Source organism: Myotis myotis, unplaced genomic scaffold (assembly GCF_014108235.1).
Source record: "Myotis myotis isolate mMyoMyo1 unplaced genomic scaffold, mMyoMyo1.p scaffold_m19_p_11, whole genome shotgun sequence".
Classification (NCBI taxonomy): domain Eukaryota; kingdom Metazoa; phylum Chordata; class Mammalia; order Chiroptera; family Vespertilionidae; genus Myotis; species Myotis myotis.
This window is the reverse complement of record NW_023416315.1, coordinates 27,092,498-27,117,292: the sequence shown is the minus strand read 5'-3', so window position 1 is coordinate 27,117,292 and position 24,795 is coordinate 27,092,498. Positions and strand designations below refer to the sequence as shown.

General features: G+C 36.4%; 1 protein-coding gene across 1 annotated transcript in view; it reads left to right on the top strand.

Annotated features, from left to right (window-relative positions):
- HDAC9 (histone deacetylase 9) overlaps positions 1-24,795 on the top strand; it is an 828,595-nt gene that overhangs the window by 663,794 nt on the left and 140,006 nt on the right. Inside the window, exons 19-22 of the mRNA XM_036327963.1 lie at positions 2,875-2,930; positions 3,175-3,262; positions 9,104-9,223; positions 9,536-9,633. Of these exons, the coding sequence (XP_036183856.1) occupies positions 2,875-2,930; positions 3,175-3,262; positions 9,104-9,223; positions 9,536-9,633 (362 nt within the window). The remainder of the gene's footprint in view (positions 1-2,874; positions 2,931-3,174; positions 3,263-9,103; positions 9,224-9,535; positions 9,634-24,795) is intronic.

Below are 24,795 nucleotides of genomic sequence, written 5' to 3'. Positions count from 1 at the left end.
TTTGTTGTTTAACATGATCTTTATTTATATGGATTTCTTGTACGTAAGATTTTCCAAAATCCTTTCTTCTGAGCCATTGTTCATGCTTTCCCTCCTGCCCAGAAGACCCTGCACATCATTTTTCAGCCTTTTTGAGCACATTTTCCCTAAGACCCATTAAAATCTACCTCTCCACTTCCTCTTTGTTTTATGTTTTTTTTTCACTGTGAAATAATCTTTGTTGTAAAACCATTTGGAAAAGTCATGAAATTAGCAATTAAAGATAACCCACATAGTACTGTCATTTAGATATATCATACTGTATATATTATTTTTTAACACTAATACTCCTAAAAACTGATAAGTACTTCTGTTCACTAAATATTTATAATAACAGAATTTTAATGACTGCCTAATTTTCTGTGGTATAGATGTAGCATAATTCATATAAACATTCTTCTATTATTAGTTAACTTAGATAATTCTCATTTTTCCTATTGTAAATAAAACATTATCTTTTACATAAATACTTGTCTACAGTTAATAATACCTTTAGGGCAAAAATCCTTTAGGTAGATTACTTATTCTTATATTACGTATATAGTCAAAGGATATATAAATATTTTTAAAGGCTCTAGATACCTAGGGGTGGGTTATTTTCCAGAAAGGCAATAATAAATTATCCTTCTATAAGCAGCACTGATGAGTCTATAAGGCGCAACTCCATTGTCAGCTTAGTGTATTTTTTAAAATTCCAGTTTCCTGGTTTGGAAAAAAAAAAGTCTTTCTATTGGGCTTCTCATCTGCTTTTATTTGATTACTAATATAAGTTGAATATTTTTTCTTATGGTTATTAATCACTGAATTTTTTTCTTTTTATTGTCTAGTCATGCCCTTTACTCATAAAACATAGTATTTTAAGTCAAATAGTACAATATAATTATTAATGTTAATCCTATATAATAAAAGGGTAATATGCAAATCAACCGAACAGCGGAATGACCAGTTGCTATGACACGCACTGACCACCCGGGGGCAGACGCTCAATGCAGGAGCTGCCCCCTGGTGGTCAGTGTGCTCCCACAGGGAAGCCAGAAGCTGGGCTGATGGCTGGCGAGTGCAGGAGTGGTACCCACCTCTGTGGCAGCACTAAGGATGTCTGATGACCTGCTTAGGCCCACTCCCCACAGGGACATCCCCCAAGGGCTCCCAGACTGCAAAAGGGCACAGGCCGGGCTGAGGGACCCTCCCCACCACACGAGTGCACGAATGTCGTGCACTGGGCCTCTAGTCTAATTATAAGATTGTTACATGCTAATTATATTGGCTTTATTATATTTGTTGTTATTTTCACTGTTTCCCCCAATAAAATATATTGCACCTATCTGAATCTTTACTGAATTCGCCATTCTCAGAAGCCCTTTAATTTCTTTCATATTTATCATATATATCAGAGAGATAGAAAGTATCTTAATAAGAAGAATAGGGAATGTATCACCACTTGTAGATTAATCATTGATTTGGTGTTATTTGACTTCTAATTTGCTTCTGAGTTAATCAGTATATATGTGCTCATCAAAATATATAACAAATTAACTTGTGTGTTGATTACCAAAACATTCTAGAAGAATGTATGTATACTTAAAGTCCTAGGTCAGTGATAGCGAACCTATGACACGCGTGTCAGAGGTGACACGCGAACTCATTTTTTTGGTTGATTTTTCTTTGTTAAATGGCATTTAAATTTATAAAATGAATATCAAAAATATAAATCTTTGTTTTACTATGGTTGCAAATATCAAAACATTTCTATATGTGACACGGCACCAGAGTTAAGTTAGGGTTTTTCAAAATGCTGACACGCTGAGCTCAAAAGGTTTGCCATCACTGTCCTAGGGAATAGATAATTTTTCCTGATATTATCTTTGTGTTTGTAGCAAGATTTGGAAAAATTATCCCTGGGCTCTAGTAAGATTATTTCAAAAGTTTTAGGATTGTATATTAAAGAAACATTTTCTTTTGAGCAAGTTACTTGAATCATAGTTAAGTGAAAGGTGGTGTGAACCACCTGATAAATGATTTTCTTTTCACGTCAAGCAACCCAACTTTCCTGAGCATGCCAGCTCTGCAAGGATTTATAGACCCCTGCCTTCCTTCATGCTGGAGTTCCCTCGGCTTCCCGTGTGACGCATTCCAACGCCTTCATCTGGAGGTTAAGGCATTCCTTGATCAGGGATAGATCTGATTGCTACTCAGCCCTGGAATTCTTTATAAAATTCCAGAACGTGGGCTAGAAATTGACTTAGAGAATCCAATAAAGTTGCAAGTCTTGGCAGTCATCCAAGCCAAATTTATAGACTGGAAGAAATATGGGCTCTCCATTGTTCTCCTTTTCACCTTTCTGGGGTTTCTTTTGTGTGCATGTGAGTGTGTGAGTGTAAATCTATCATTTCGCTGACACTGGAGTGGAAAGAACCATTGAGGGAATCCAGCGAAAGAATTTTCACTTTGGATCTTCCCTGGTTTTTCCGAACTTTGACCCAAACCTGCACCAAGAGTGACTTTCTTCTCCCTCTGTGGGATGTTGGTGTCGTAAAATAAGAAGTTGTTCTGAAAATGTATTATGCTAGTCTAACAGCTGACCTGCACATTTGCCAGCTAGGTACAACCCCCAAATCCCTTGGCTCTGTGGGAGCCTCCTTCTTGAGGTACAATCGGAGAAAATGTGGCCGTTTATATTATTTCTGTTCGTTTTATGAAATGGTAATGGGGCAAGAAAACAAGTTCTGAAGCCTCCACCGACTTCAGTCTTTGTGTGCCTGATGCTCTGTGGTACATGGAGATCCAAGCAGTCCTCCTGTATCTGATTGTTGGAAACTTATCTTGTTCTTACAGAATGGCTTTGCTGTTGTGAGGCCCCCAGGCCATCACGCTGAAGAATCCACAGCCATGTAAGTACCAGGGACTGTTGCCCATCTCCGAGCGCCACGGTTCCTGGCAGTCACCTGCCCCGTGCATGTCTCTGAAGCCTCTAATTGTTAGCAGATGGAATGAAAAATCTTGCGAGGTACTCCCAGAAGCAGATTTATGGCTTCAGAGATCATATAGCATTTTTAAAAATGCTCTGAACATTATTTATAATGGTTTTCCCGGCTGATTTGCTTTCTTATTTCTCTGTTCTTCTCTATTCCGCAGGGGGTTCTGCTTTTTTAATTCAGTTGCAATTACCGCCAAATACTTGAGAGACCAACTAAATATAAGCAAGATATTGATTGTAGATCTGGTATGTATTCCTGGCCAGAGCTGCATTTTCAATGACTCGAGATAAAAGGGAATGCATTTGTATTTCTCTGTTAGGTTGTCTTGCTTTTAGCACTTGCAAACAACTGAAGGGCGGGTTTCCTTTGAATGTGGAAACTCATTAAATTCAGGATTGCAGTTCTGAAACCATAAACATTCACGTTTCACTTTCATGGTGTTAACTGCAATTTAATGAGAAGAAGGCGCAGATCAGGGCAACTTTTATGATCCTTAAATGAATTGATACTTCCACAGTTAAAATAACCCAACAGAACCTGAATTTACTTTTCCCTACAGAATATAGACTTTAAGCAGTCAGATATGCTGGAAAGAATGCTGTTGCTTTGGTAACCAATTGGCCACTTCCCTTGGTTAGCAATCATGTTGCTTGTTGTGCAACAGTGGTATTATTAAAACAAGTCAGCATGTCATTCTTTCTGAAAAGAGTTCGGATCACGGATGCCAGTTTGGGATGACTCCCGGCAGGGACCCCGAGTGATTAAAAGTCACAGGCATTAGATTAGTCTTGCATTTTAACATGATCCATTCTTACACAATACAGTTATAATTTGTTTAACAAATGGTTTGTTTAAATGCAGATGACACTTGGCATGTTGTCTATAGTATATTCATGAATAATGAGCTGGAGATCTGCCCCATACAAAAGGACCAGCCCAGGAAAGGGCGAAGGAGAGCTGACTGGTGATTTATGAGCCCCGTTTTCGGTTTGCCTCCAGTTCACGAGGAGGTGTAATAGGTTGTCTGACAAAGCATAGACAGGAAATGAACCCTGGCATCCAAAGAGAACCTGCTACATCTGCACTTAATTAATTTTTGCAGGTGATAAAAGATTTAAAGGCAAAATATGTTAAAAGTTTTTTTGAAGTGCAAGGCTTAATAGTCTAAATCTTGTTCATATCTGCACTCATAATTAAATCTTATTGGTAAGTCGTGGCCTCCCCGTCCAGCCCTCCGATTCAGTTAAGCAGGCACACCAAAGGGTTGAGAGCACAAACAAAGCCATGTGAAGAAATGCTCAGTTAAGTTAAAACGAAGATAAAAGGAATGGCAGGCTGATAAACATTTCTAGTGCTCAGTAAGAATTAACCTTTTCCACGTACAGTAACGGAGCCTTACTGCAGCCGCTCTGGAGCTGAGATATTGAAAGCTCACTTTGTATGGTATTTTCCAACTATGCTTAAGTTTCGATGTAGGTCATAGTTCACCATTAAAGAAATGTGTTGAAGGCCTAGATATACTACAGCAGCAAGGTCTTAAAACTTAACAAAAAGGAAGGCATCAGTAGCCATTTTCCCATGTATAGACAAAGTGACATTTGAAATAATAATTATTGGCTTGCATATTTATAAGAGAGCAAATTAAAAAATAATAGCCTTCTAATACTGTTAAGTTCTGTTAGAAAGATAAGCAGAAAACTTGAAGGGAGAATGGCAGATGAAGACCAAGGATTGTGGGAAAATTTTTCTAAGTTTTCTAAATTTATCCAAATCATGGGGGAAGAAGATTGGTAAACTGTTTATCCTATCCTTAAGAATCTTCTACTATTACTTCCCAAGGGATCTCCTCTGCTACCATTTTGTGGTTCTATGAAGATGATCAATAACTGTTGAGTCCCTATGAAAACACATTTGTGACATCCAAACTCTAAAGTAATGCATTTTGCAATGGACTTAAAAGCTAAACTGTTAGGTTACGATAGATGGATATTTTGCACCTTGGAGGATTGGTCTGTAAAGTTTTATTTTGTACATTAATATAAGGATAAAACACTGCTGGAGATAATTCTGTCTGATTTATAAATAAGTTGCTTGGTAGCTCCAATCCTGTAAGATTACTGGCCTTTGATTGTGAATTAGCTCCATTATCCAATGATAAAGGATACTGGTGTCCCAGCAGGCTGTAGTAGAGAGGTTTTTTGTTTCAAATTCTCTAAATATATGAAGTTCTGTCCAAAGGGTTGCCTCTGAGATCACCACCAGCCTGACTTTCAAGGCGTCCAAATCCTGCAGCTGCAGGGATACTTTGAGGAAATTCCCCTGTTCCTCCCAGCTGCTGAGAAGGAAGTTTTAAAGTGCCACGTGGCTCAGAGACATCCGTTCTCCCCGGCTGACAGGTCTGTCCTATAAGCTAGCAAAAGAGAAGAAGGGAAGGTTCTCCAATGGCAAAAGAACTTCATTTCTGACTACCCAAAGTCACTCATTTTAGCTCAGCAGTATGAGCTGGCTCCTCAGATTCTTGGACCACCAGAAGACAAAGCTACCCTCTTGTCCAGCAGCTAGTTTCTGCATTTTTACCTGCCTAGTAAAGTGAGAGCAGAGGTGTAATTCTCCTCCTTTGGGGGCCACAGCCAAGTTCAGAGGCATTGAGTGTCTGAGGCAGGGATGATTCTCATTGATCTGTGGAGTGTATTCATTCCAGTTCTCTGTCTGGGGAAGATTCCAGAAACATTCAGATTGGTGAGGAGAGGAAGCAGGTATACTTGCTTTTCAATTCACAAGAGACTGGTCACTGCATTCAGGGTTGAACCTGTTCTAGAAGTATGATTTGCCTGCATGACTCAGGTAGCTTTTATTTAATGTGACCTTGTTTTTGAATATAATGTGTTTGGGGCTTTCTTTTTCTTTAATGTATTTTTATTGATTTCAGAGAGGAAAGGAGAGTGAGAGAGAGAAATAGAAACATCAATGATGAGAGAGAACCATTGATCTGCTGCCTCAGGCACACCCACTACGGGCGATTGAGCCAGTAGCCCAGGCATGTACCCTTGATCAGAATCGAAACCGGGACCCTTCAGTCTGCAGGCCAACACTCTACCCACTGAGCCAAACCAACAAGGGCTGGTTTATAAAAGTTACTTCAAATGTCAAAATGGGGCATTTCCATATTGATCAAGCACCAAACTTGACCAAAGAATTGTCACAAGTGCTAATACTAAGTACTTATAAGTGATAACTTTAGTTAATAGAATATATGATTTATTCAAAGCTGTTTTAACATTTTAATACGACATATTGGTCCTAAATTCTTACATAAAGTAAATTTTTGCAGTATATTTTTGAGCATTAAGATATTGAAATAATTTTCAGCATTTTCAAGAAAGTCTTATACAGTATATAAGGTTTATTTTTTAGGCTTTTAATGATTCAATTACTTTCATTATTATAATACAATCATCAATGATTTTCTTATATTAGTCTAGTGTATAAAATCCTCAGATCATACCTGAGCGCTTATTACCTTATATGAATATTTTGCATCAAAGAAAGTTGAAACATATATATATTTCTATTTTCACGGTTATATTATGTTGTTAACCAAAACAAAAGACATATTTGTTCTTACCTTTACCTCTTAGTGTTTTGAATATGAAATTGAGAATTATCTAAGTATTTTTAAAATACATTTGTGTATTTCAAGAAAAAAATGTCTGTTGAATCCTTTTTCTGCTGTGGACAAGACTGTATTTCTTATTCAGAAATGTATACAATAATGTGCCCAACACATTTTTCAAGAACAAATGATTTTATATCTAAGATAGATAATTATCTTTTATTTGACATTCTTAAACTTTTACAACACCACTAAAGAAACAAAAGTAATCAAGACAATATATTTTTGGTGTTCAAAAGTATGGATGCATTTCGGCCCAGAGGAACAGTTTTCTTACAATACTACTAATAATTAAAAATTCTATCATGTAGTAGAAATGCAAACATTCAGTTGTTTTTCAAGTTCTTTTTTGTTCATCCTCTAGGTATCCAGTAGCAATCTCAAAAGACATTTGGCTGAAACTTTTTCATTTTTGTTCACATAAAGGAAAATAGTTTTGCTATCTCCCCCTTCCTTTCTTTTGAACATTCAGAAATCTAGGAATGATATATTTTCAGTAAGCTATTTGTATTCCTGATATGTATGCGTTGAGCTAGAATAAGTTTCTGGAATGATGCACATCTTCCCCAATGGTTTGTGATTCCCTAATTGATTTGGATTCATGTACTACATAAAGGGAGAGAGGACTAGTATATGTTTACAGTGTGGAGAGCAAACTCGGTGCAGGCTTTCAGGACCACCACAGGGAGGCTTTGGTGGTGTCTAGTGAGGGAGTTCTGGGCTGGAGGTTGAAGTGGAGACAAGTTATATGAATGTCAATAAGGAGCAATAATGACCACCAATCTTACTTCACAGGTTTGCTAAGAGGATCAAAGAGATAATGAATGTAAGTTAACAATATAATGGTTATGAGTTTGGCCTTTGGAGTAAGAGGTGGATTCAAGACCAGTCCTGCAACTTTTTCTCTATATAGCCTTAGTAAATTATTGTGAAACTCTCTGAGTCTCAGTTTACTTTTTTCAGAAATTAGCAATTGTTTTATTTACTAATTTAAAATACCATGGGAATAATACCATATGCATCATAAGGTTAAGTAAGTCATGCAAGGTATTTAATGTAGTGCCTGACCCCAAAATTGTAGGAATCACTGTTGAAAATAGTATGATTCTTACTGATATAAAATTTAGTACTATGTAAGGATATAGTTATGAGTGACCAAAAATTTTTATAAGAGAACTTGAAACTATACATGTTGCATACACATATAACAGTAATATTATATTGAATACAGATATATAGATTGTTCACTTTTAAGAGTCATCTATTTTATTTTTGTTCAGGAGGTATTAGGATGTATATTAATTGGAGTATTTTAGTGAAGACATGCTAAAAAAATGCTACTAGTTTCATTTTTCCCATTTCTTTGACGATTTCAGCATATATCTATATTATAAAACAATTTTAAAAAAGAACTGTTAAGTTTTGAATTGTTATCATTTACAAATGTTTGGAGAATTTTTTATCTATTAAAATGACAAGGGTTTTTTGCTGTCTTGTTTTTGGAAGAGGGAATGGTGTAGGGAAAGAAAAAAGAAGAGGAAGGAGGCTGGGAAGAGAGCCATGCTATAATATTAAAATTAGGCACATTGGACAAGATTGCATAAAGCCCCATGCCATCTTTCTGCTTCAGACCAAATGATTTAATAGCTAATGAGCTCATGCTCCTGTGCCTTTGACTTGCCGTCACGATTTTACCAAAATAAAGTATGAAGTCCTTTTTGCATCTGGCATCTCTTTTGAAGTGATTCTAACTGCTGAGGGATTGCTAACTGAACTGAACGCTTCAAGAAAGCCAATTTACTCAGCTGGTTGCAAAGCCTTTGACCTTAATGGTGGGACTTGGCAAATCAATGCATACACGCATGTTTAGTGTTCTGTCAAGAATTGCAAAAATGCTCTGTAAGCCATAGATCCTTCTGCAAAATACTAGTTTGTAGTTTAAACATTAGTCTTTCTTCAGAGGCCAATGAGGCTAGTTAATTAAGCCTGAGGGGTTATGAACTGTTGGCAGTTAATAAGTCATAAAATTCCTCCATAAAACAGGATGCGAGATTCCATCACCGAAGCAAAGAGTACAAAGGGCCGGTGTATAAATATCTAATTGTACCAAAGGACTGGGCTTTCTCAATGACTGCTCATCTGGAGTCTCCAGGGCATGTTCGCTGTGGTTTCCTGATTTTTAGAAGCCAGTTTAAAAAATGAGTGCATTAAAGGGTAATTTGCCTGAAAGTTCAGGAAGTAAAGGGGGTGGTATGGAAGCAAGCTGAAGGGGAGAGAGAAAGAGGACCTAGGGAAAGGACAGACAATGAGAAGGAGGGTGGGGTAGAAAGACAGGGAACTCAAAATCAGAAAAGTTGTCTCCACACCGAGTTAGACATGACTGTATTTGTCATCTGCTTTCTTTTCCCTGTAGGATGTTCACCATGGAAATGGTACACAGCAGGCCTTTTATGCTGACCCCAGCATCCTGTACATTTCACTCCATCGCTATGATGAAGGGAACTTTTTCCCTGGCAGTGGAGCCCCCAATGAGGTTCGGTTTATTTCTTTAGAGCCCCACTTTTATTTGTATCTTTCAGGTAATTGCATTGCATGATTACCCATAATTTTCTTGTCCTTTGCTGGTGTTTTAAATTACACGAGATTACTGACTTGTCCCACGGGAGCAAGAACCAGTGCAGAACAAGTGCATAACCCAGAGCACTGGTTGTCAAGCAAGGGTGGGCTGATTTGACATTTTGTTTGATGTTTATTTCAAGAGCTCACATGTGTTTGTTTTCCCCTCTTCTCGCTTTCTTCCTTGTGCCTTCATCTACCCACTGTGGTGTGGGTTTTCTCTTCCCAGGTTGGAACAGGCCGTGGAGAAGGATACAACATAAATATAGCCTGGACAGGTGGCCTTGATCCCCCGATGGGAGATATTGAGTACCTTGAAGCATTCAGGTTGGTACTTCTTTCTATGAAAGTGGCAAATTAGAAAACAAACGTCAATGGAAACAACACCAAACATAAAACAGAAATGTAAATTTTTAACTAAAGTAAAGTAGCTAAAGGAGCCTTCCATCACAGCTCCAAATATTATATGGTTTGGGGGCCTGAATATTGCTACAGAGCCAGTAAGAAATGCATGTAAGAAAAAAGGTACATCAACATCTAGATGTATCTTCAGTGAATATTCTTCTCCCATTCAGTAGATTGTCTTTGTTTTGTTGATGGTTTCCTTTGCTGTGCAAAAACCTCTTTAATTTGATGTAGTCCCACTTGTTTATTTTCTTCTTATGTTTTCCATGCCAGGGTATATATTTCTCAAAAACATTACTAAAAGCAATGTCAAAGAGTTAACTGCTTATGTTTTCTACATGTGTCTGTCCAGTTTCCCAACACCGTTTATTGAAGAAACTGTCTTTACCACATTGTAAAGTCTTGCCTCCTTATTTATAGATTAATTGACCATATTGACAAGGGTCTATTTCTGGGTACTGTATTCTGTTCCATTGATCTATGTGTATGTCTTTATGCCAATACCATGCTGTTTTCATTGCTATAGCTCTATAATATAATTTGATATCAGGTAACATGATACCTCTAACTGTTCTTTCTCAAGATTGCTATGGCTATTCAGGATTCTTTTGTGGCTCCATGTAAATTTTAGAATTATTATTAATTTTTTTTAGTTCTTTGGAAAATCTCATTGGTATTTTGATAGAGATTTTATTGAGTCTATAGATTGCTTTGGATGGTATGGACATTTTAATGATGTTAATTCTTCCTATACATGAACACGGTACATCCTTCCATTTATTTATATCTTCATTATCTTATAGTTTTCCAAGTATAGGCCTTTTACCTCTTTGGTTAAATTTATTCATAGGTATTGTATTATTATTAATTAAAAATATAAATTAAAAGAGACCTGGTTGTAGTTATATAGGTATATTGGCCAATGGCCTGGTCATGCTCCCCCTGAAAAAAAAAAAAAAAAAGAAAAGAAAAAAGAGGGGGAAAAAGATTTCATTATGAAGTAGTTCTGGAAAACTCTGCTATTATAACATAAAACACGATTTAGAATGGACATTAATTAGCATATTAAATGCTCTGAGAAGTTCTTTGCTACCTATTTAACTTTGTTGAACGGATATATTCCAAACTTCATTGGACTGTAGAATCCTAGCTATTGTACATCCCAGCGTTCTTGGTCCTGAAGAGCTAGCTCACTTTTGTGGCATTTCCATTTCATGGTAGAGTGTCTGCCATTCCTTCTCCTAAGAGGTATATTTTCCCTCTCACATTAAAACATCAACTGATTAATTGGTGTTTTCAGTTTGTCTACAAAATGTAGACAGTCATTGAGATGTAGATTTATGTATACACATTGCCCTTTGCTTTTTTCTAAGCAAAGAACTGTTAAAATTAATTTAAGCAAGAAATACAACTAATTAAAAGCATTCTTTGGGGTATGGATTTTAAAATAAATATTTATTCTCTGGAATTAAAACAAAAATTAGTCCTTGGAAAGGTCTCTGTTTTAAGGAGAAATCAGATTGTGTCAATATGTGCCTCATTTGCAAGATTTTAGATTTTAGCCTATTGGTAATGTATGATTTTTTTGGATTTTTTTAGTAGAAAATAAAAGCAAACAACTACATAATAAGAAATTTTAGAAGCCATATTTTTTGTGAAATTTACCATTTATAAACTCCCAAGGAGAAAAATCCTGTTGATGCATTTATAACTGAAGGAAACAATAGGGCAGTGTTTTAATAAACAAAGTTTTGGTGGGTTTATGCTGTCCAGTGTACCATGCATATTTCAATTTCATTTGAGTCATTTCTCATTCAAAAGCCAGCCCAGGAAAAATTATAAAAAAATTCTAATTTCAAGAGAACACATTAAAAATAAATATATTTGAGATACAAAGGACAATTCTAGTCATATTCCAGATTTGTATTTTGGGAGAGAAAATATATGTATATATATTTTATATATATATATATAGATAGATAGATAGATAGATAGATATAGATATATATTTATTATGTAATTGAAAAAAGCAGAAATAAGTTTATGTATTTTAAAACGTGGGTTGTCCATGAAGATTTTATGTTAATTAGCAGTAAAACTAAAAAATTATATTAAGAAACCATAGTGGTTTCAATGTTAAGAATTCCTTTTTTTTTTCTAGTTGTGTTGATTTTCAGAGACAGAAAAGGAAAGAGAGCGAGAGATAGAAACATCAATGAAGGGAGAATATTGGTTGAGCTGCCTCCTGCACACCCCCTGCTGGAGATGGAGTCCCCAACGCGGGGCATGTGCCCTGACCAGGAATTAAACAGTGACCTCCTGTTTTATGGTGCAGCACTCAACCACTGAGCAACACTGGCCTGGGGATAATTTATATTTAGTACCTATTTTTAAAAAATATATATTTTTATTGATTTCAGAGAAGGTGAGAGAGAGAAAAACATTAATGATGAGAGAGAATCATTGATTGGCTGCCTCCTACATGTCCCACACTGGGGATCCAGCCCGCAACCTAGGCATGTGCCCTGACCTGGAATCGAACCATGACCTCCTGGTTCCTAGGTCAACGCCCAACTGCTGAGCCAAGCCAGCTGGGCTATATTTTGTACCTATTGCTCTCACATGGCAAAATGAGTGGTCAAGATTTTTTTAAAAGAATCCTTTTGAATATTAACAATTTCATTAAATAATGTGAAAACAGATATTACTGGTAAATATACATTATTATTGTTTTTTTATTAAAATCGTAAGTGAATCAACTGCCCCTGAAATTTACTGAATGTCCTCAAGAATGACACCTTCTCTTTGCCTGTAATGTACACACATATTAGCAAACTTTTCTAAATTTCCCAGTGCAGTCACCATATCTAAGCTTAATTAGAGGAGCAGCACTATTATTTGGTGTAAAATGTGAAATTGTGGCTTTTAATATTCATAGTTATTTAAGAACCATATTTAAATCATAGTAATTCTTTTCATTTTGAACTGTTTACTAATTAATGTATATGGCTAGAAAAACTTGTGAACTTGTTATGGAGGAATCAACAAAGTAAGTCATTCATTCAAAAATATTGATTGTCCCTAGCTGGTTTGGCTCGGTGGATAGAGCATCAGCCTACGGACCGAAGGGTCCCAGGTTTGATTCTGGTTAAGGACACTTACCTTGGTTGCAGACTCCTCCCCGGCCCAGCTCAGGGCATGTGCAGGAGGCAACCAGTCAATGTGTTTCTCTCACATAGATATGTCTCTTTTCTTTTCCTCTCTCTAAAAATCAATGGAAAAGTATCCTCGGGCCAGGATTTAAAAACATATATATATTGATTGAACAGATATTATATACCAGGCACCGTGGAAAGCACTTGGAATTCAAAATTGACTTACTCTTAGAGAACATAATAGGGCTGATACTTTATGTTCTTGAGAACAGATGTCCTGAGACACAGAGAGAGAACCCTTCTTGCACGGTTTCAGGAAAGGCTTCATCAAGTATTGCTTGACTAGTGCTTTCAAGGTTGAGTGGGAGGTTTCAAGGGGAAAAGGAATTGGAGTAGGGCAGATTCATACTGGCAGGGAGAATAGACTGAAAATCATGCAGTCATTAACTGGCCATGCTGTTTGCTCAAGGTCATTAGGGTGGGATTGTATGGCCAGAATATGGATAATACTTCATAAAGTGTTTTACAGGCAAAGAATTGCCAATTTAAATGTATAAATTTCTTTCTAATATGGGGCCTTAATGAAATAGTATCCCAAATAATTTCGATGTAGTATTATTTATCCTTCTTAACACAACCATTGTTTCCCCAGTATGGAAACTAAAGATCCTTCTGGCTTCTGTGTATGGGTGTAGGATATGGAGGTCGGGGGGTAAACTAAATGATGCCTTTTCTTTTTTCTTAAATTTTAATTGTTTCTGGACTGTGATGAGTATCTTTGAAGGGGTGGCCTCTCTGTGAAACTACATTTATAGTGGGATATAAGATGGTTGCTCATTTTCCCAGCCAACATGTGTTCCCTGTATTGTCCTGTGATTTCTGTTATGTCTATGGCAAGAAGAAAATTTCAGGCAAACCAAACATTTTCATGTTTGTTATACATTTTAAAGATAATTTTAAAAACATAATGGAATACCTAAATTAGTTCAGATAAGTAGTTATTTCTTCCATGCAGTTAATCATTCGTCTCTGAAATAATGGAAGGATATATTTAAGATTTTTCACAAGAGTTTTCAAAATAGTCAGTAATATCAAATATCTCATGTTCAACTAAAATATATTTCAAGGTTACCATTTTACAAAATAATTATGGCTATTTTTTTGAGGTCTTACATGCCAAGTCCTAGATTAGAAATTTTATAGACATTATGGCTGATTCTTAAGTGGTTTGTATGAACCACAGAACTACTAATTGGAAGGGTCATGATGTGAACTCAGTTTATGGCTCTGAGATCTTTGCTCTTTTTTTCATGCCAGACTGCTACTCTTCTACTGCTCATGATTCAAAAGACTAAGGAGCAGTAGAGCACAGAGAACTTTGAATGAAACATAAGCCCTCTCCCCGCTGACCCAAGTCACAAATGCCTAGTACACATCATGGTAAAGAAGAGCTATTCAATATAGGCTGAATGAATCAATGAATAAATAAATGAGTCAAAGAGGGTAGACATCATGCTGACTCTAAGAGAAGCATTGGAAACTCTTGGTATTAAGTGAGCCTAGCAAAACTCTGAAGGAGCTATGTGCAACCTAACTATCTCTTGGCCCCTAAAGGAGTATTGTTTGCAAAGAACTCTGAACATCCAGTCATTTGCTTATAACAATGTCAGATGTCTTCTCTTCATTCAACAAATAATTTTGCTGAATGCCTGCTCAGTATTCTCTGTTCCAATCACTTCAAAAGTTTGTTCGACTGGTTTTGTTTTATCCATAATCTCTAAATGATCCCTGGATAGGTTATTTTAAAGATTTCCTATTTAATTAAGAGTCCTGCAAATATTAAAGTGATTATTTATATACGACATTTAAATAGTTTGTATATCACGGGCATGAGACAATATGTTTCTCATGCTTCTAATTAAACCTAAAGAGGAAAAGATCTTCAATTGTTTAAAAAAAAATGAGTAGTCATTTTCTTTTCTTTTTTAAAAAATATTTTATTGATTTTTTACAGAGAGGAAGGGATGAGAGAGAAACATCAATCAGCTGCCTCCTGCACACCTCCTACTGGGGATGTTCCTGCAACCAAGTTACATGCCCTTGGCCAGAATCGAACCTGGGACCTTTCAGTCCACAGGCTGATGCGCTATCCACTGAGCCAAACCGGTTAAGGCTTGAGTAGTCATTTTCAATGTAGAAGCAAGATATTAGTAGTTCTTGAAATTCTCCCTATTTTATTGAAAACTAAATGAGTGAATGAATGTCATCCTTCTGTGACTTTTTACATAAAAGAAGAAGTACAAACCCCTTAAATTCAGAGGGTTTTGATGAAATAATAAACGGCTCATGTGGTACACAATGAGAATGCTCCAAGAGAGTAGCATAGAACTGTTGATCTGGTTTCCTTTGATGCGAACATGTTGTGATTTAACGAGGCACAACTCCTCAAGCCAGTGTGTTATAGTCCATAGTTGCCATAATTACTTAACCAAAATATTTTGTGCTTATGTATGTAGCTTTTGCTAAAATACTTTGACCTTATAACCAATTGGAATGTTTAAAAATTAGAATATTCGTCACATAGTCAAAACAGTTGAATCAGTTGAGCACATAAAAACAGTCCAGACAGCCTATTTTCTTTCTCCTCTCCTGTCTTTAGTTCAGACTTGTTTTCTTTAATAATAGAAGCAAATTTAAAATCCATTAATACAGAACTGTGGCTTGAAACTTGACTAGATAGCATGTCTATTCTTAGAGCATAAGTCAAATGGTCAATTCTAAGTGTGGCATCTTTAAAATAGGAACCATAGTTTTCTATGACTTCACCCCTGCTCGTGGCAAAAAATTAATAATAATGTATTTAATTGAATAGCAGGGGATAGAGCCCTATTGTCATGTTCATAGAGCAAGTGTTCTTCAAACAACTAGTCAATAATGGTCAGCTGGGAGTTTTCTTAGAGTGGTTGGGTTTAGCATGGAATGATGGTAGATAATTTGGGGCAGGGCACATAAATAAGTGCATTATTTTATTTTTATCTCCTTGTTATTTTATCAAACATATCATCATTATTATAATTAATTTTAGAGCACCGATTTCTGAATATTCTTGTCACATGCATAGACTGAAGAGGGGGTTGCTAAATTCTGTCTGAGAAATGAGATGGGACCATAGAAAACATGTATTGATAATAATGACAACCAGTAAATTTTTATGGTCATTATTCTTATTTATATTATATTTTAATTTAATTTCATGCTAACTGAATGGAAAATATTGCCACTGTAAAAATAATGACATAATATAATGATACCAATAACATAGTAATATAGAACATTCATTAAGGACTGAATATTTGCTAGTCATTCAGTTCTTTTCACCATTATCAGTTGTTGAGCTAAGTGCTTCCAGTTTCCAGATGGGAATATGAAGTCCCTTTTGAGTTTCAGTAGGTTTTCTCATGTCACACAGCTAGTATGCAGTGATCAGGGACTGGGTGCCAACAAGTTTGAGTATATAGACAGTACTCCTTTATCCCCAGCTATAGAGTTCCTCTGTCAAGAGTAGGGATGACAAAACAATAATATAGTGAGAAATTCTTTGCAAATGTATTTCAGTCTATCTAGCATTTGGCTTGGACATCTACATTGGTAACACTATTTTAAAATTGAAAACAACTCCTAGACTTTCACTAACCTTGTATCAATGATAACTCCAAACCACTTCTTTTTGTGCCTTTCCCTCATCTGACATACTTAGAGAGCCTTGCCAATGAAACCCCTACAGTTTTTCTTCCTTTGGATAACTTAGACTATTTACAATGGGAAATACATTTCCCTGCTTTGTTAAAAGAAATATTTTCTTTAAATGTACATACATATATATATACACTTAGATTTTTTGGAATGTGTATGTAATTGAACTTGAGAAATACCAAATTAAATTTTAATAGAACATAGAGTGATAAATGAGCTTTTAGATCCAATTTTGAAATAAAGAATGATTTGTTGTCATCTAAAAATCATACTCAATACTGCAAAATGATTTGGGGTCTTATTTTGTCTATTAGAACTGTGCTTGATGCTTCCCACTTGGAAATGGGTTATCAATTGTTAATGACAACCAAATATATTATGCTCATGATAGTATGTATTTTCCCAAGGATGTCGAATACATTTTGGGAAAGGGTGGAATTTCTTGAAACAATTTGCCAATATGAAATACTGTACATATCAAATTGGCCCTACTACCATCTTTCCCAGACCATTTATCATAGCTCACAAATCAAGCCCACATTTTCTCTTTCTGAAACACTTGGCTAATAAAGAAGATGTGGGCTTCAAATTCGGACTTGTCAATCCATCTTGGGAACAAAGCAGTAATGATTTTCTTCTATTGATATTTTACTTCAGTGAAGAGCAATATATATGAATTTACTGCTGGTGTGATCTACATTTTTATTCATTGTCCAGTTTCTATTCTTTATACTCAGCATGTAGAGATCTTTTTAAAAGTTTTACCGGAACATGTCAGAAGAAAAAGTCTATAGGAATAAATTTTTAGAGAGCTGTCAGCTCTATCTGCTCTTTAGTTTCACCAATAAGTATACTCTAAGAACACTTTTTTCTCTTTCATCTGTGCAACATATTGTACCAATTTTCATCAAAAAATTACAATTTCTATAGGTGTGTGTCTCTAGATACCCTTAGAATTCTGCTCTTTGACCCTGGGAGTAAATTGATCTTATGCACACCTGTCTTCCTTGGGAAACTTGCAAACTTTATTTTTGGGCTGAGCATCAAAGAGATATGATATTATTAGACAGTATAGAACTCAGGTAAAAGATCCAGGAAGTAACTTGAAGTGCTTGAAGTTCTGAAAGGTGAATATTATTTTCAGTGAAGAACTATTTAAAATAGTTCAAATTCTGCAACATTGTATTTAATATTATTTTAAAAGGTCAGATCAACTATAAAAATTTTAAGACAACATTTTTGCCTTCTAACTTAGAACAGTTTTAAAACCAAATATTTATAGGAATTTGTGTACCAGTTATACAGAGTTCCAAATAATAAGGACTAATTAAAAGAGAAGCTATGTTCAGTGAACATTTTCCTAGCAGTTCTAAGAAAGAAAGCAATTTGCGTGACTAGAAATGATTTGTTTTTATTTGAAGATGGAACAATGGGTTATAAAACCCTTGCCTTGCACAAAATCCTCCCAACATATGTGTAATACTCAAAGATATCAGGAAATGAAAGTTTTCCATGAAATCTTATTGTGAAGTGTTTTAGGCCAGAAGTAGCAGATTTTTTGGACTGTCAAGCAGCTCAGATCAATTCATCAACTTAAATCATCTCATCTAGTAATAGTGGAATTGTTGTGCAGTTAATTATGATATTGTCATATCAGCCAGAATGGAAAATAAATATAATTAAGAAACTATGGAGTCAGCCTTTATTTTTCATAGCTTTATTGAGGATTTTAAGATTATGCTTCCTTTACTGGTAAGAGAAAACCCAGTAAAAACTTACCCTCTGTCTTGTTGAATAGCTATTAACCAAATTTCAGTGCATTTAGGGCTTAGATGTGTTTTCTTGAGACTGAATCATTCCCTTGCATTTTCATGATTTCACACCTACAGTTTATTATAAATAAATTTATCGAGATGACAAATAAAGTGAAAAGATATATAATTTTTAAGATGATTAACATAAATGTGTGTTCTTTTTTTGAGACCTAGACAAATATAACTTTTCCAATAAAAGTTTAGTTACTAACTTATTGAGATTGAGGAGTCATCTTTGGGAAACTTCTGTTCAACAGAAAATCTCATATATTACTAATGAGGTGGAGGGCTGAAGTGGACACCATTTTCTGGTAGACAGGACTTTCGCAGATTAGTTCAAGTCTTTGCCTGACATCAAACATCTGGATGATGGACTCAGTTTTCCGTATTTCATCCCAATGATTTCATGTCATGTAGATGAAATTTGTATATCAACATCTGTTCCCATTTATGCAGACATTTAAACTTCTAGAAGGGTGAGGACTTGTCTTTGTGTCTGTTAGGAATCTGTTCATCTTTCTTGTGAGCACAGCAGTCCTGGGTATTGATTGTTTATTCTTATATACAAAAATAGCAGAAAAGAAGCCAATGGAGGGCAGCAGGCTCATGGACTGCATAAGTTCTAGTGGAAAGAGCTTAGGAAAATAACTTTCTTGTCATTATAGTTTATATTTCACAATTTACAAAGCAGGTGGGAGAAGAGGGGCAGATGGGTGATTTAGTCACCTTTTGTTCTCAGCAGAATTTTAAATCCATCTGCACCTCGATTTTGGAATATTTTGTATCCCAAAACAATTGTGGAAAAGTCCATCGAGAAAGTAGCACCTATGCATTATCTTATCTATTAAAGAAAGATAAATATTGTACTTGAAACAAAATATTGGCTCACCTAGGATATGTTATTTTTTGTTCATAACTTCTTTAAGTGAAAGCTATATTGGAATTATTTAAATGGCCTGAATTTAAGAAACAAGTGAGCATTTTTATTCCAATGATAGCCAAAGGCAAAGAAATGAAGGATTTCTTTGCAATCCAGAGCAAGAATGGAGCAGGCACAGATATGTAATTTAAAAGTTTTGTAGCCCAAAGAGCTTGGTCACTGGATCCTCTGTGCTTTCAGTTTCATAAAATGTGTCTTAGATATTAAAGTTGCCACACTGGGCCTCTGACTTTGCTTTGTGTCCCCAGGTCCTCTCCCCTGTACAAGTTTCTGATACTCTTTATTCCCCTTGATATTCTAGGATTTCTAAATTGAAAATAACATTGAAAGAAACTATTCAGTTGTGACTTTCTCTCTAATAAATATAATTACACCAAGTGTCAGCAGGTGAAAAAGTCCCTGACTTAAAAACAAGCAAACAAACAAAATCTTCCTACAGAAGTAATAAAATGTGGTGTGTCATATTTTACCGAGTTAATTAAAAATCATCTGGTTAAATTTTAAATTATTCCGAGAACTCAAGTCTGCCAAAAGTTTGTTAATTTATTTCACTTAATTTAGTTTTTTGAGGATATGAAAACTGATAAAATATCAAATGACTATATGTAGAATATTGATGAAAAGTTAATATGAAAGAAGGATCATCCACCTATAGGTTTATTAGTATCAGTTAAAAAAACACATAACATATTTCATCTGTTTTTCAAAATAGAAAAGAATCACATAACTATATATTGATGTATGTATGTGTGTGTGTGTGTGTCATTGTAATTACATATGTTTGACATGGTTCTCTAAACACCCTTTTGAGAAATTGGAATGCAAAGCGATTATCCCACTGTCAGTACTGCGTATGCAATCCTGTACCAAGTTGGAAGGGCTTATTAGGTCCAATTTAAAATTTTGTTGTTTTATAATAACTTTGGAAAAGTGTATTGTTCCTTGTAAAATACCCACATGTTCTCCGTTGGAAAGGCTCCAGACTGGAACTGAACCGCGAGGTTGCCCCCTGGTGCTTTATGTATTGTTTAATTGTTTGCCGTTGGTGGATGTTTTTATTAAAAGCCTATTATTTGGGATAAGACCAAAGTGTCATTTTAAGAACAGCAGAAGCAGAGCCGTTCAGTCCCATAGTTCTTTTCATAGGTGTGCTAGTGAGCACTGGATGCAGCTAATGAGCCTGCCGACATTTTTTCTTGTAATACTTCAAAAAGAGCAACAACAACAACAAACAAAACCTGGGATTTTTATTTTCTTCCAATAAAACATGACTGGATTGGCTGGAAGAGCTGGGAGCCTACATGGCGGTGCCCAGGGCAGGAGGGAGGAGAGGAGTCTTCGTGCTGTTCTGACTCTGTTTTGGTCCAAGAGGAGCTAGTCTAGAGACCCAAACATGCTGACGCAGGTGGCCCTATCAAGCCAAGGAGTGCGGGGTGCAGGGAATCCACATGTTAGGAAGGCCTTGGTGGGCTTCCCTGGGTGTTTACCAAACCCATGTGTGCATGTGTGTGTCAGAGCTATAAAGACAGTGCAATTGCAAGAGAAGTATCATTCTGAGATTTTAAGATCACCCTGAATATAACTTAGGTCTGGGAAAAGTTTTTTCATTGAATAGTTTTAATGCCTGAATATTTTCTTTTCATCCCTTCGTTCACTGATTCCTCAGTTTGTTTCTGGAAAGCATTCACAGTGCTCTCTAGCAGGTCCTGCCTGGCCACAAGGCACCAGCAAGAATCGAATCAGTCTTCTTCCCAAGCTGGTCTTTGTAACTGTGACCTACCCGCAGGCAAAAACTTGAAGGCAGTATACCTTGATACAGTTTCTAGGACTTAAATGATCTCATTAAATTCCGATGCTAGATATCATTGACATTTGAGGAAATATGATTATTGACAAAATGTAAGCCTGTTATATACTATATCACTTCAAAAGGAGAAAGGCCATTAGGCCATAATTACATCAGAAACAGTATACACATTTGGCTGGTTTATAAACTGTCACTTTCAGAAGTATGAAGACATATAAAAGTTTCCAAAGGCTCCATTATGACCCTATTTCCAACAGTATTCTCTGACAAACTAAATAAATTACTGCATATATTGGACCTTTGAGGCTTGGGGCAAAGAATGGAAAAATTATTTACAAAAGCTTGAAAATATTTAATCACTAGAGGCAGGGGGGCAACAGTGTTTTAATTAGCAGGTCCTCGGGCCATTGGCTGACTGGAGGCTTTCTCAAACAACCACACAAATGCACCGAATAGCTGTTTGCCAGCCTTAGGGTCAGGCCTGAGATGAAACAGATAAGATAATTGGCTCTAATGAAATCCAGAAGGCCTTGGCTTTCTTGTTTGAGCTTGGATTTGAAGAGTGCGTGTGGAAGTGAGGCTTAATTCAAACCAGAACTGAGCTAGGCCCGTTTCTCAGTGACTTTGATATTGTTTGAAGTTCTAAAAGTGTTCGCCACACCACTAGCCTGCTGGGCTGGGCCTCCCTGGTACCCTTAATTACTAAGCTTTATTGCTGACTTTACTACACAGGAAAGGGGCCATTATATGTTCCATCAACATCAGCTCTTCTCAGATTGGAGGAAAGGGCAGGGTTAAAGGCCACTGTAGGAAGGCAAAAACTTCACTTTGAGGTAGTCAGATCATTTACCAGGGTTGAATTTCACCGTTATGCACATACATTCCTCACAACACAGAAGCCCAATTTCCATTTTTTAAACAAGTGATTACTTTTCAAAACATTTTTGTTTGTGCCTGTTTTTTGCAGAGAGAACATTTATTTTTTAGGGGCTAAAATGATTACACCTGATATATTGAAGAAAAAAAAAAGAAGAAAGAAAAGAAAAACACCTCCCAATTAATCATCACACCAGAAAGGTCTGGTTGAATTCTGTAATAAGGAGGATTATTATTAATGCCCCTTTGAAGTGGAAATAAGTGAGGGACCCTCCTGTGGCTTTAGGGTTGTCCTGACACCCCGAGGAATAAAGACCCCTCAGGAGACTCTACAAAATTAAATCCCAGCTTCCAGAAGCTCTCACAAAGGGGTTACACAAAAAGTGTTCCCAATTCGGTCCGAAGCCAAGAGGCAAAAATGAGAAATCTCCCTCTTAGGGGATGGCTGTAGAGTCACCAAGGAATTCATCCTCCTGAAACTTGGTACTGCTCCTCTTTTGGTCCAGTTGTTAAAGATGGATTATGCATCTTAATGAATTAATAATTATTCAGCCCTTCGCCCTCTCATAGGAGGAGACCTGGTCATGCTGTGGAAGCTAAGGGACATGGAGTCCAGGCCTATTTCCTGCCCTACTTATCACCTTTTGGGTAGCAAAGTCATGAGTGATACCATCTGACGTGGCTCTCCTTGAAATAAAAAAGTTAATTATTTTTGCATTCTTTAAATAAACTTGACATTAATAAGGTCTAATGTTATACCTGATCCTGGTGACCATTCATCCAATACTCCTTTCTGAGCATTCTTAGTCACAGGCTGGACTGGACCCTAGCCCTTTGCAAGGAGGTATCTGGGCCGAAGTAACCACATGGAGAGCCCAGGGAGATCAGCTTTGGGAGGACAAAATCGAGCCTCCACTCCGTAACCTCTCCTGAGAGAAATTCAGAAGGCCTGACTGACTTGGGCCAGTGATGAACTTATGTCAGTTCACACCAGAAGAAAAATCTTAGAATAATCAGCTAATGCAAAGAGTGCTTTTTTCATTAGGCACTGTTATGAGGTGACTTGTTTCCCCAGAATTCACTTTTTGATGCTCTAACTCCCAACGTGACAGTATTTAGACATGGGGCCTGAGGGAAGTAATTAGGGTTAGATGAGGTCATGAGGGCAGAGCCCTAATCTGATTCGATTGCTGTCCTACGAAGAGAAGCCAGAGAGTTCGCTCTCCAGTCCCTCTCCCCACTCTCGGCCTATCTCTCTGTGTGTGTTTTTGTCTCTGTCTCTCTCACTCTTTCTTGCTCTTTCTCTCTCTCTAGCTCTCCACCCCTACCTCTCCCTCCCTTGTGCATGCACTGAGGAAAGAAAGGCCATGTGAGCACATGGCAAGTTGGTAGCTGTCTACAAACCAAGAAGAGGGCCCTCATCAGACCTCAACCTGCTGGCACCTTGACCCCTAACTTCTAGGCTCCAGAACTGTGAGAAAATACATGTCTGTTGTTTAAGCCACCCAGGCCATGGTGATGGTGGTGGTGGTGGGGGGGGGGGGGGTAATTAATAACCATTTCTGAGCAATAAAAAATATCCTTAGATGTACAAAATCTCCTCCTGAAGATAAATAATTTGCAAAAGCAAAGTAAAGACTTTAAGTATTCCAGTAGTAAGGAAGTAGTAACTAAAACTAACCTACCCTTAATAACCTCACACTTAATCTAATTAAAAAGCAATAAATTATATTGTTGTAAATGCATCAAATAGTATTTTATTATCTGATAGGCTAAGCATTTGGGTGAGCGAGATTCTACAGATTTTCTTCTCCATTTCCCACTGGTTGTATCTGGGTTGTTCTTAGATAACACAGGCTCATAATGACAAAGAAGGAAAGGAGAAACAAAAAGTCAACAAGAGAGGGAAAAGCAGAAAAAGGGTCAGTTTCCTTTGATATCACTATTAAATCATCCAGTGAATTTTCTTAGGGTAAAGTTACTGCCATTCAAAATTATAGCAAATTGGTGATATTTTACAGTCAATGTGTATATTTTATTTCAGCTTAAATATGTGCATATATCTCCCAAACTTATGTTAGATCAGATATGACACATTAAAAACATGGGTTTGTTTTTCTAACTCTTACAATTAGCAACTAATTGCAATGTGAACATATAATTGGTTTTATGGGTAAATCCATTTACGGACTTACAAAGTTTTAGGACCTCATTCCTTATTCATGACTATGTTTTACTGAGGGGAAAAAGTGAACATAGTTTGTCTGAATGTCAATAGGGGAGAGTTTCAACGAAGTGAATAACCTTCATGATAAGAAACCACGCCCTGAAATAAGACAGTAAAATGATGAAATATATTACTATTCCTGCTTAAAAAAGAAAAGTGGCTTTGGGAGTGGACCCTACAGTATCATGGTGTGCCAATGTCATTTCGTTTCCAAAGATAATATTTCTGGTTGTACAGATGTTTTGAACTTTATTAAACCACAGCTGTGGTTATCACATATTTTTTTCAAAAGATATTACAGCTATCAAAGCAATAAATCAGCAAAGTCCTTAGTCATTTGCTTAAAATGCTCTTTCGTTTTACTCCATGCATAAGTCCTCACCCAGTGCCTTTAAGATGTCCATGGAAGGTGAATTATATAAGTGGAAGGAAAAACCCTAATAAAAAAATTAATGAGAAAAAACATATTATTTATATCAGAGCATTCAGATGTCATTATAACATGAGCCTTT